Genomic DNA, 12,040 nt, shown 5'->3' with positions numbered 1-12,040 from the left:
CTCTTTTAGCTAGCAGGAAGGGTAAGAAGTAATCCTCTTATGTTATTCCAAAGGTAGAGTAGGCCTGTACAGAAACCCTCAAGTATTATCTATTAAAGTGATTTTTTTAAATGCAAGTCTTTTAGCCATAGCATTCCTGTATCACTGTGTGCACACTACTGTCCAGAAGAGGACTTGGCAGTAAAAAAATGTGGAGAAATCATGAAGGCTTACTGGATTATTTTTTTTTTTTTCTCAAGGACAAAAAGTGGAAAAAAAGAAATGAATTGGCCCATGACTTGACTCGGGCTGTGTCATAGAGGGAGGGAGAGACAAGATCTGCAGTGATGTCAGACAAGCAAAAGAATATTTTTTTAAAAAAAAAACAAACCTGGAGGGATGCTTTTTTACTAAATTAGATACAACATATTTTCTATAGTTGCTATTTCAAAGAAATGACTCAGCTGTTTTAATTAGTCTCTCAAAATACCAAGGGGGGGAAAAAAATAATAAAAAAAAATGAGGTCACATTTCAAGCTTGTCTCTTCTTTTGTGGTTGGGGAAAAAATTCCCAAACTTTAAAAAATCCAGATGCTGAAGAAATTTTTTAAAAAAACAAACTTCATTTTCCCCACACATGGTAGAGAGGCTACCTTTGCTGTTTCTAGGATGTCTGTTACAATGCTGTCCTCTGCTCTCCTGTCTTTCAAAGATGTGAACCACTGACAACTCCTGCTGTCTCTTCAGGAGACACAGTTAGTCAGCACTCAGAAAATTAGATATCTGCTCAAGTCAATCTAATATCAGAGAGAAGTGTTCACTGCTAGCCCTGACAGTCCCAAACACCTATTTATCCTCTCACAGGTATGTTACACTGAGTGGCAGCAGCAACACATGCAGGTGGAATTTGACAGGACCTATGGATCGAGGTAAAAGAAGATTTCACTCAGCCTGTCCCACTGGAGCTGAGATTAAAAAGAAACATTTAAAAGATAAAATACATTTTGGACCATAAGCACTTCCGTGTTCACAATTAGGGGAAAAACCACTTCACTAAAGAAGGTTAAGAGAGACAGAAGAGTTTTAGTACATGCTTGTGTTTGAGAGCTGTTCCCTGTTCAAGCTAGCAGGCTGTGTCAAAAGAAGGAGTGACACTCCCATAGTGTCTAAGTTATAATTTATTTAATACAAAAAAGTTTACAAATCCACCATGCAGTCCCCCATGCACTCAATCTGGATCTAGCAAGGCTAAAGTATGACTTTTGTGCTGATTTACCCTCAAAACTCCTCCAGCTACAAAGGTCTGAGTAGTTTACAAGTATTAACTAAGATTAGTTTTACTGAACCATGTGAAGAATGAAAGGAGGACACAGACAAAAGAAGAAATGTTGTCTTTCCATTAAAGTTCTCTAAGCAGGAGACCATGCTTTCTTTCATAATAATTTCATACAGAAAATGTTATTTCATCCTACAAGTCAGCTAAGTGATTTGATTTGACTCTTCTATTCACAAAAGAAAAAAACCTATTTCTGAAGAACAAATAAACACACGCCTTTTTGACTGTCTGGTCTAGCTGTTAGAACAGACTTCATAAATTATGTTCAACAGATTTAGAGTCAGAAGGAATGCTCCCCACCTGACAGTTAAAATATGGGTAGAGTCAAAGATGTTTCAGACAACTGATTTCTACCAAGCTTTTGGAATCATCTCTACCACTGTCATTCCTAGCTCCTCGATATTGTGCCCATAGGAATAGGTCCTTTTAAGAACCCAGAGCTCTCCAAGGGGGACATATCCATTGCAAGCAAGTTAAACTTACTGAATCCATTAACATCTTGGCAGCTGGAAGAAAAAGCTTCTTCATTGTGAACAGCACTGAGTTTGGTAGAGGTCTTGTCAGAAGTAGCCACGGGACCCATCTCCCTCTGGGTGCTGGTCTGAGTCTCCTTCTGCTTCTTGGCTAGCTTCCTTTAGGGTATTTTGAAGAGGGGAGAAATCAAGGTTAGTTTTCCCTCATTAAAAACAAAACAGTGAGAAAATATGTTTTTAAACCGTGATTATCCCACTTGGTCAGACATGCAGGGCACGTGGCAAACTGCACCAGAGGAAACCCCACAACTTTTTAATGGAACTGTTGTGGAGCACAATAAATATAGTGAGATACCAGTCTTTGAGCTTAGCTGTCCCTCCTGGTAGCTTATCTTGCACAAACCTGCATCACCCCAGCAGTAGGAGTGCTACTTCATCCTTGGAGAAGGTGGCATAGGTAGAGGCTCTGGAGTGGGTGTCAGCCACCCAGTGGAGAGTGGAGGTCAGGGGATGAAGACAGTGATCAGAACCCCTCACTAGGAGCTAAATGGGACATCTGCATCCATCCCATCAGGGATTTTCTTTGAGTGGAGAGTGCAACTTGACTTGGTGCAAGCCAAGAGCTGGAGCAGGAGTTTTGCCCTGTCCCCAAGCAGAGCAATGAGGACACCCAGCCTCTGCTGGATTTTGAAACGCACCCAAAGGGCACTGGGGATCAGTGCACAGTCAGTGAAGGGTGGGGCAAAATGGAGGTTGAAGTTATTTTAGAAATGTCCAAATATGCCTCTGTTCTGGGAAAAAGGGTCTTCTTATTTTGAGGAGATATATTAAAAAAAAAAACACCAAATAACTGGGCAAGGCAGAAACACTTTCTGCTCTGAAAACACTAACAAAGCCAAGCTTATAAGAGGCTCCTCTTTTGCAAATACAGCTATTAATAAGAAAATGGAGAGAAGCAGGAGAAGTGAGCTGCTAAGCTTCCATTGACATTTGACTGCCCTGTGCTTCATTCCTATCTGAGAGCAAAACTGTTTAAAAATGCATGTGTGACATTCTACAACCCACACCTTGAAAAAATATCACACAAATCCCTCACATCAGCAAAGAACTTTGCTTACACGACTTCCAGAGATGAGAAAATAAAACAAAATAAAAGGGAGAAAAACAGATTACTGTAAGAAGGAGCTTTAGTTGTGGTGTTTTTTTTAACTCCAACTCAAAGAAAAAAAAATAATAATAATCCTAACAACTAAATCATTTTGCAAAGAGGTTTTTCTTCACTAAAATGACATGCTTAGGGTAAGTACTACCCATCTTTCAAACTTCATTAGATTCTTAACAGGATATTCCTGGCAACATATTCCAACAGGCTTTTTTTTTTAAACTCACAGCACATGTCAGAGTGGCATTTACAAGCAAGTTCAAGCACACAGCTGAGCCCCAGCCCTTCGTGAGATGGGTAACCAGGCCAGTTACACATATTTGTAAGGAAGGGTCAGAGAACTTTAGCCCTTGCCTATGTCTGTAGGAAATGACTATTTTAAAGCAAGCTGATAATCCAGAGCAGGAGAGCACAGCTTTAAGGAGTAATGTCCAATGTTTGCTGCAAACTTTTGAACAAATACATCTGTTTCATCTGCTCCACCAGCTGAGGTCTGGCCTTTTCCAGTTTGTGGCTTCAGTTCAAACCCATAGCTGTTCACATTGGGTGCAGAATTAGAGAGTGCACATTTAGATCTCACCAAATCCCCGTGGTGTAACCACTTCTGCAGATGAAGATGCAAACAGGGGGAACCGTCCTTGAGTGATGAAGCAAAAAGCTGGTGTCTAATGATGTTAAAAGCTTTGCTTCCAGTGTTCAGCAATGTTAGCACAGCCAGAGTCATTAACTGTGAGCTACAGCCATGGCAGCCCCCTTTTTTTGTGCTGTGGTACCTGGGGTAACAACAATGGTCTTGAAGTGTATTAGTTCTGCTATGTGGCTATTTTAATCCCTTAGATTTGCTAATCATACGTGCCCATGTGGATTCTCTGGCAACAGGAATTAGAATTTCTCAGTGGGAACCACTAATCCAAAATGCAAAAGTCCTTAATAACAAGCACTCTGGACTGCTGGGGTGAGCCATTACAGATGACCACTAATGATGTTTAAAAATGGTGAGTCAAAAGGGTGACTTTCTTATTAAATCCAGATTAAATTCTTTGTGGCAAAAATTATCTGTAAGTCCCATTGCCTGGTATCTTTTCAGAAGTGCCAACAAGCTACATAGAGCTGATGTTGGCAGACTTGTTTCCTCTTTCAGTGAATGAGCAATAACACTTCTGCATGTGCTAGGCAGGAAAAAATAACCCCAAACCCAAGCCCATCAGTCCCCAAAGGCCTGCTTACAAAAGCCCTATGCAAAGCAGTTCTACCTGGTCCTGTAGAAGACAGAGAGGCCCCTAAAACATTGGCTTGAATGCCTAAAAAGAAAAGGTGACATGAGTTTAAAGTTCTCAACCTAGCTCGCCCACGCAAACCAGGCTGCTGGCAGGTGGACCAGCCAACGCTTGTGCACGTTCAGAGAGCAGCCACTCAGAAAATTGTTCTGCACCCCAGAAGTGACAATTTTCTTTCAGCAGCATGTTATCAGTTTCCACCTTTCTCCCTTCTCTATTCCAAGAATGTAAAACTTCTTCATCTAAATTTAGAGGGAAAAGGAAGACAGATCTCTTTTGAGGATTTCAGAGCTAAGCTTGCCAGACACATCAAGAGGCTCTCGGTTTCTAAATGTGCCTTTTCTGCCTTCGTTATGTGTATGGATAGAGTGGCAGCACAGGACTAAGCCTATTTGGTCCTTACCATCATTATAATTCATAGAAAGGATTAGAAAATCAAATGACTAACACTTTCTAGCATGTTGGGGATGTGACTTAAACCCACAGCTAGGCAGAGGTTTATTTCCCAGCATGTCGAAACACCTTTGGAATTGGAAAAGCACTTATCTGGAAATGCTGTTTCCGAAAATAGGGCATTTCAAGAGATCTCAGTGAATCACTGACAGGCTGCACCAGTGACACAGCTCCTGCTCTCCTCACTGACCAGTTTCCCCTGAACACAAGCGCTGCAGCACCCGGGGCTTGGGTGTCAATCACGGGGGGCCGCCCCAGCACCGCCTGTCACCAGGCACTGAGAGACACTTCCCACCTCATGCATGATGCAGTTGAAAGGGAGAAGAAATAAAAGAGCAGGAAGATGGTTTGAGGAAGGTTCTGACACAATTAACACAGAGTGAAGAGTTTGAAATGTCTGAATGTGAACAAGGTGACATTAACGGCTGGTTCACATTTACGGGTAAGGAAAACGTGCCAAGGAGAAAACAGGAGTCCAGGGATGGGGATTACTGTGCTGCCTTTTTCAGTTCAAGAGGGTTTGCAAAAGAAGAGATGATGTTTGCAGGCACTACACACGCAGAGGGGGGATGAGACAGAGAGATGTTCAAAGCAAAATTTAAAAAATGAAACCAGCTGTATAACCAGGCAGTTGAAGCTAACCCAGCTAAAGGAAGGATGAAAACTACTGGCAGTGAACCTAAGCTAAGTGCAAATTTTGGAAAAAAAAAAAAGAAATATGGAGATTTGATTCAGGTATTTTTGAAACTTCCACCCCTATCAGAGAATAAACATAAAATGCTGAAGCACTGTATTAAAATTGCACTTAGTTTCCATCTAAGAGTCAAGGAAAGCAAACTCGGTATCAACTACAAGGCATTTACTGCCATGGGCATTAACCAGAAAGCTCAAGCAGTATTTTCAGTTAGAAGTATCTGCAAGATCAGATTCCTGTTTTGCAGAGGTCTGAATAAACTTCAGGGGTTATATTTGAAATGCTGCTTCAAACGAATCTCTAAATTTTGTAATCCATGTTATATGCCTGAATCTTAAATCTGAAACTGGTACTGCTAAAGAGTTCTTGTACCTGTCCATTGACAACTTTAAGTGTTCCACAAGGATGGATTATATCCATTCTAATGTAGATTTGCATGCACAGGTAATTTAGATATTAGGTATAGGTCATGTAAGCTAAACATTGAATTTCCTCCTACGGCCAAGAATTGCCTATTGCTTTCATTTTCCACAAGGAATTTCAGGAAGCTAGAAAATACAATTCCTTTTAGGTATTTGTGCACAGCAACCTGCTAGGGGTACACACATTTTTATGACGAAATCTGGACAAAATTCAAGGCAGGGAGCCATTAACTGTGCAGATCCCCAACCGTGAGCACTGGTTGAATAGAATTTCTATTAAAAAGGATCTCTGTCCCCTAAGCCTGCAGTAGACCACAAAGTCTGTTTGAAACACCAGTTTTGAGCTGGTGTAAAAATAAGGGAGGGATTATACATGGCACTACGGTCTGCAGGCCACAGGTGATCCTTTTGCTCTGCTTGAGGATGGGCAAGGCCCTGCTGCAATACTGCATTTCAAATAGGATGGGTGCCAAAGGGACACACAAATGCAGCACAAGAAAGGTAAATCCAGACAACATGACTTACAAGCCAAGGCCAAAGGAAATATGGAACTTTAATCTAGAGAAAAGAAGATCATGTAGGGCTGATAGGTCTTTAGATATGTGAAAACAGCAGAGAAATATTCCCTGACCTAAGCACAAAAGCTTACTGCTTCTTACACCTGCTCTGAGGGTAAATCCTCCACTTCAGGAAAGCATAGAGGCAGCTTTACCTGTCCTTTTTTAGTGCCTGCCATGGTGAAGCCACACTGAGCACAGGTTGTTGCAGGAGCAGAAGGGAGCTCATCAGAGTCAAGGCTCAGTGAAGGGCCAGGACCAGCCACCCCACTTTTACTTACAAAGCAAACGTCACAAGAAAGTGATGGAACGTAGGTGTAAGTCCAAAGATGTTCTGAATCTGTGTGGATACAAACACAGGGCCTGGAAATATGTGGGGCTGCACCCTCTAAACTCTACTTGATCAGACTAATCAGTATTTGTGGAGGAAATTTCCTTACGCCGATATAAAGTTTAGACAAGACAGGTGGATATAAGAGCCATACAGTGTAAGAATATAGTGGCACACACAGCCAGCAAACTCTGCCCTCTGCAAAGTTTAGGCTTGCAGCAACCACACAGACATCTTCTAAATAAACTATGGCCTACTTTCTGAATTTTAATCATATCTTTTTAAAATCTGCTTTCATCAGACTGACATTCATGATTGTATTTTTCCACTGTCTAGCAAGAAAACCAGTTTCCTCTTAAAATTCTGATACAGCAAACTGACCTGTGCAGGCAGATCCCACCATCCATGGAAATACATGGAGATATTGATGCTTGCATGTGGTTCTACAGAGGTACATGTCCATAAATAAAATATATATTATTTCTTTTCAAACATCCCATTGATGGTGGAAATTAATTCAGCACAAACTCTGTTATTTCAGAACATACAAGTATAAATTTAGCTTAATACCTTTGACAGAATCTCTCCCATTAAAAGAAACTTGTGGCAGAAACCACCAGAACAATTGAAATTGATATGAATTTATGGTAGGAGTTGAGGGGGTTTCCTGCATTCCAATTTTGTCCACAGTACTGAGGCCAGCAAAGGAAAACCACACATTTTCCATTGGGTGCCCTTTTCTTATAAATAACATTAAACTGAGTGCTTGTAATACATACATGAATCTTTGTATCTCCAGAATTACTTCTCTGGTCTGATATCTTTTTTTATTAGATTTCATTCTGTAACCATTACCCAGCTGAGGAGCAAGGAAGAAAACAAAACACCCAACCTGCACACAGAAAACATTTTCATTCCTTTTCCTGATGAGGAAATAATAAATCCGTGATAGAAGTTCTTGCAGCTGAAAACACTGTTGCAAAAGAGGTGCTTGTCATTAAATGTAAAAACTCCTCTAAACCAGATGAATTGTTCTCTGTACTTTACAGCTTCAGCTAGGAAAAAAACCCAAAACATTCAGGTATAGGTGGGTTTCTATCTTACATTGCACGTCTTATCTCACAATGCATTTAACTTAAGTGCAACATGACAGAGCTGGCAATGCTGTACAGCCCTCAGGCAACACCAGTAGTGGTGTAAATACAGAGTAACTCCTCTGAGAAGGTTCACACATCACCCTGGAGGCAGTGATGCGATGACTGCAGCAGGAGAGGAAATCCTAGTTCTCCATCTCTCTCTTCCCATCATAAACCCAAATCCTGTCCAAGGGTCCCAAACCGTAAGCAATTAGCTTTAATGATGAGTAAAATAAGTACACAAATTATGTCAATTCTGCATGATGACTTGGCAAGTTATGACCAGAGGCCTCCTTGGTTCATATTTCCTCTCAGAGTGTGTTAAAGATCTTTATGGCCTTCTCTTTCAGCCACAATAACATCCCTCCCCACATGTTGTAGGAAGTTTCTCACGAAGTGTTGCTGTACAAAAATCCCATGACTGTTTACCTGGTATGCACAAAATATGCAAAAATAACTAAAAGAGTTATTACAGAATCAGATTTCACAGTCTTGGATTTCAGCAGAACACAAGACAAGCTGAAGGCAGAACTCCAGATCAGAGACTTCTGCAAAAATCAGTTTCTCGTGACAGAAATTCTCCAGACCTTTAATAGACTTCTCATTAAGAACTGCTTAACAGAGTTAAAGTTGGAGATTTTGGTCCCTACCAAGTAGAAACGCCAGTATAGCTGATGACAAAGGGCTGAGAGGAATTATCTGAAAGCAGATGAGAATTACCCTAAGAAGCACAACTTTGAAGTCCAGAAACTGACTCTAAAAATAAAGCAATGTGGCCCATGTGGTCATATTTAAAGGTCTGCCAGCAGATCTACTTGAGAGCCTGCTTTTCAATACTGGTAGCTCATTCAGCTGAATTTTGCTTCAGGACTAAAACATTTATATGAGGTCATAGCACGGAAACCAATTCTATTTATATATATATATATACACACACACACATATTGCAGCTCTTATTTTCGCATTTCAAATAACCTTAAATCAAACCTCTCTGCTCATAAGAGGCTGTAGTAATTTCTATCAGCTTTGGCTGAAAATTACACAGTCCTTAGCAATCTATCATTTTCATCTGCAATCATAATGAAACATCCCATTTCAGGTGAAACTTGAAGCAGTAAAATCAATAAACCTTCATCATATGCTCCTTCATGGATTCTCCTGATTTCTTCCCCCACTCCTGGAACATCCCTTGTACCTTGACTGTGTTGTGAGGGGAAAAAAACCCAACATAAGAGCTTGGTATTGCCAGAGCAGAGAACAGGACAAATGCTGACACATACAGCCTGATGGTGGGAGTATTTATTCTGTGATGACTATTTGTGTGTCACTCCATCACAGTGATGCTCCAGCTGGCAGAGCTCATGCTTGATGGGGTATCTGGGACACCATAAGCACAGAGCTAAGAATGAGCTCTCTGCAAAAAAAAAAACCTTGGGTGCAAGGCTGGGGAAAGACATGATTTCTGCCCCCTGAGCTCCAATCTCCATTGAGTGCTTCAGTGGGTGCTACAAACACATGAGCTTGCCTGATGATACCTCTGGCTTTTCTCTGTGGTGCCACTCTGCATGGTGCACACCTGCCTTATCACATCTTGTTAAAGCACCTGGTGCTGAAGCTCATTGAAACCCCAGGCGTGAGTGACCTCCAGAGGTTTGTCTCCTCACTCTTCCTGAATCACTCTCCTGTTTCTTGAGAAAAAAAGAAGTTCTAGTATATTGATCCACAGAAGTCATTTCAAGACAACAAAGAGATCTCTTAACAATATCCTAATGCTTTCTGTAGGGGAGTAATCCTCAGCTGACTGCTTAAAGCAAAGTTGTCGTGCAGCTATAAAACAGGGTCACGGAGGACTCAGACCTTGATGAATGTTTTTAAAAACACAAATCTCAAAATGAAATTAAGCAGGGAACACTCTGACTAGGTGGTGCCTGCTGGAAGAAGACAAAATTGTAATGGATAACTAGGGACTGAATTTTTCAGGCAATATCGTGGCTGAGTCATAAGGAAACAAAACCAGTAGAACAGAGCAGAGGGCACTTTTGGGACATTCATAAGAAATGTGCAGAAGAAGAAAGGTTGTAGCAAGAAAGACAACTAGCTAGTTGTGCCTGCGCTGTAAACCATCCTCCAACAGTTATTTAAGCTGCAGGGGGGTTGAACTTAAAGATGACCTTTAAAGGTCCCTTCCAACCCCAAGTATTCTCTTGGAATCTGAATACTTAAGGTCAGATTCCATTCTTGGTGAACCAGTAAAAAGTGTAGAGCAAATGGAGTTACTCTGTATTTACATTTATGTAACTGGGAAAAGTCCAGGCTCATGCTGGTGTCTTCAGGCTCCTCGCACACTAAGCAAGTGGGCAAATTTCCTCTTTCAGTTATTTTCTCACAGGTCATCAAGAAGCAAAATCTGGTACGTAGGGACCCTCATACTTAACTCCTTTGCCCCATTCTTTGGATGTACATCAGTTTAAAGGGAAAAGAAGTCAACTTCCACTGAGAGGGCAGAATATAAATACACTCATTTTGCTGACCTGCTGAACAGCTCCAAGATGTGTCCACAGGACAAAGTCACCTGATCAAGACAAAGTTGAAGTGTATGAGCAGGCAAAGGAGGAGGTTTCAGGGCTGGCAGAGCAGATGTGGCCCTTTTGACAAGTTTATGCCAAGCCCTGAGAAGTCTGGCAGGTTTCTGCTTCTGAGGGAAAGATTCAGGTCAGCGATACAGCTGCTGCTTCTGAGAACAGACTGTTGCTTTCTCCATCCCTCCCAACCCTCCAGAGGCAGCAAAGGCATCCAACTCAATTCTTCAGGACTCCTTTCTCAGATCATTGATTCTCTCCTCCTCCTGATCCTCAGACAACTATTATCATGGCAGAAACAGCTTGGCCCCGATTACTTTCCAGCCCCTCAGCCTTTAGACAACAGATGGCTCCGGAGCTATTGGTGTGTGAAGCATTTTCACACGCCTTAACAACTGCCTTAATTATGCAGCATTGTCATTAGGACTGGACAGGTGATTTAGATCTGAATATCTGAACCACTTCATCATCCAGCAGTCTAAACTGACACCCAGAACCTGGCAGCTCCAGGAACAGGGATATTTGCTGAGATAATGTCAAGTCCTAGTTGTCAGAAACATTTTTGAAAAGCTTGTACCCATGGCTCAGAAATTTCCAACGACAACTTTGGGGTGCAAATGTCCCTGGAGTCTGGTTAAATACAATGGACAATTAAAAACGTGCCATCGGGACACCCTGTATTTGTCCATTAGCATTTGAAGAACTATAACCCATAACTGATATATCTGTGGACACTTATGAGTTTGCAGGCACAGTTATAGGTGCAATGGGGAAACAGGGAAAGTATCAACAGCATGAAAGTGAGAAAATCAAACACAAGTTGCTGGAAAGGCAAGGATAAATGGAATGGTAAAATAAAAGTGGAAGAAGAATACAACAAAGCAAAAAATTATCACAGGATAAGCATGCTCAAGAAACATCATCCCCAGCTAAGTACTTACAAGTAATAGGAGTAGGAATATGCATTTCTTCTAAATATTGACAGCCAGTCAGATGAACAAAATATCCAAAAGGAGAAAAAAAGAAAAACATATAATTAGATTTATATGAGCTCTAGGATTTGTTTTTTCAATATGCAAAGTATTTGTGCTGCCTCTTCCCCTGAGCTACTTTTCTCCTAAACTGTTTTCAGGAGCTATTGGTCAGTGAGGAAAGAATCCTGAACAGGAGACCAGAAAAGTAGGTTGTTTCCACTTCTGCCACTGACTCGTGTCACCACAAATAAATCCCCTCACCTCTTTTTTTTCCTTAACTTTGCCATGGCAGTAACACAGGTCACAAGACTTACCTTTGCCTGGGAAGTGCCTTGAGATTTTTGGAATGAAAATAAATGTGGAAGATTAATATAAATAACAATAAACAGGAAGGTGACAATGTAAGAACACCGCAATTTTGGAATATTTAGACAATGAGCAAATTGTGTAATGGTAAATCAAGGTTCACCAGACTCAAAAATGCAAATAGTTCATTAACAACTCAAGCCTTGCTGCATATTTATAGATGATCACTGGAGGGATGCGTTAGCTTTCTGCATCACTGTGATTAAGCATTTTCTATTACAGGTTTTGAACAACACAGTTCAAAACATTTCAATATGGTTTTGAGCAGCACCACAAAATGAGCCTTGGCAATCAGGTCTAA

General features: G+C 41.1%; 1 protein-coding gene across 4 annotated transcripts in view; it reads right to left on the bottom strand.

Annotated features, from left to right (window-relative positions):
- Positions 1-12,040, bottom strand: part of PTPRT (protein tyrosine phosphatase receptor type T) — a 435,474-nt gene that overhangs the window by 49,459 nt on the left and 373,975 nt on the right. For 2 of the 4 annotated variants that reach the window (XM_051633170.1, XM_051633173.1), the window contains exons 15-17: positions 11,341-11,370; positions 4,204-4,251; positions 1,799-1,947 (exon numbers count right to left, since the gene is read on the bottom strand). In XM_051633170.1, the coding sequence (XP_051489130.1) occupies positions 1,799-1,947; positions 4,204-4,251; positions 11,341-11,370 (227 nt within the window). The remainder of the gene's footprint in view (positions 1-1,798; positions 1,948-4,203; positions 4,252-11,340; positions 11,371-12,040) is intronic. The other 2 variants (XM_051633171.1, XM_051633172.1) reach the window with 2 other exon arrangements.

This window comes from Apus apus, chromosome 15 (genome assembly GCF_020740795.1).
Source record: "Apus apus isolate bApuApu2 chromosome 15, bApuApu2.pri.cur, whole genome shotgun sequence".
Classification (NCBI taxonomy): Eukaryota; Metazoa; Chordata; class Aves; order Apodiformes; family Apodidae; genus Apus; species Apus apus.
The sequence above is the reverse complement of the archived record's forward strand: the minus strand, read 5'-3'. Positions and strand labels throughout refer to the sequence as shown.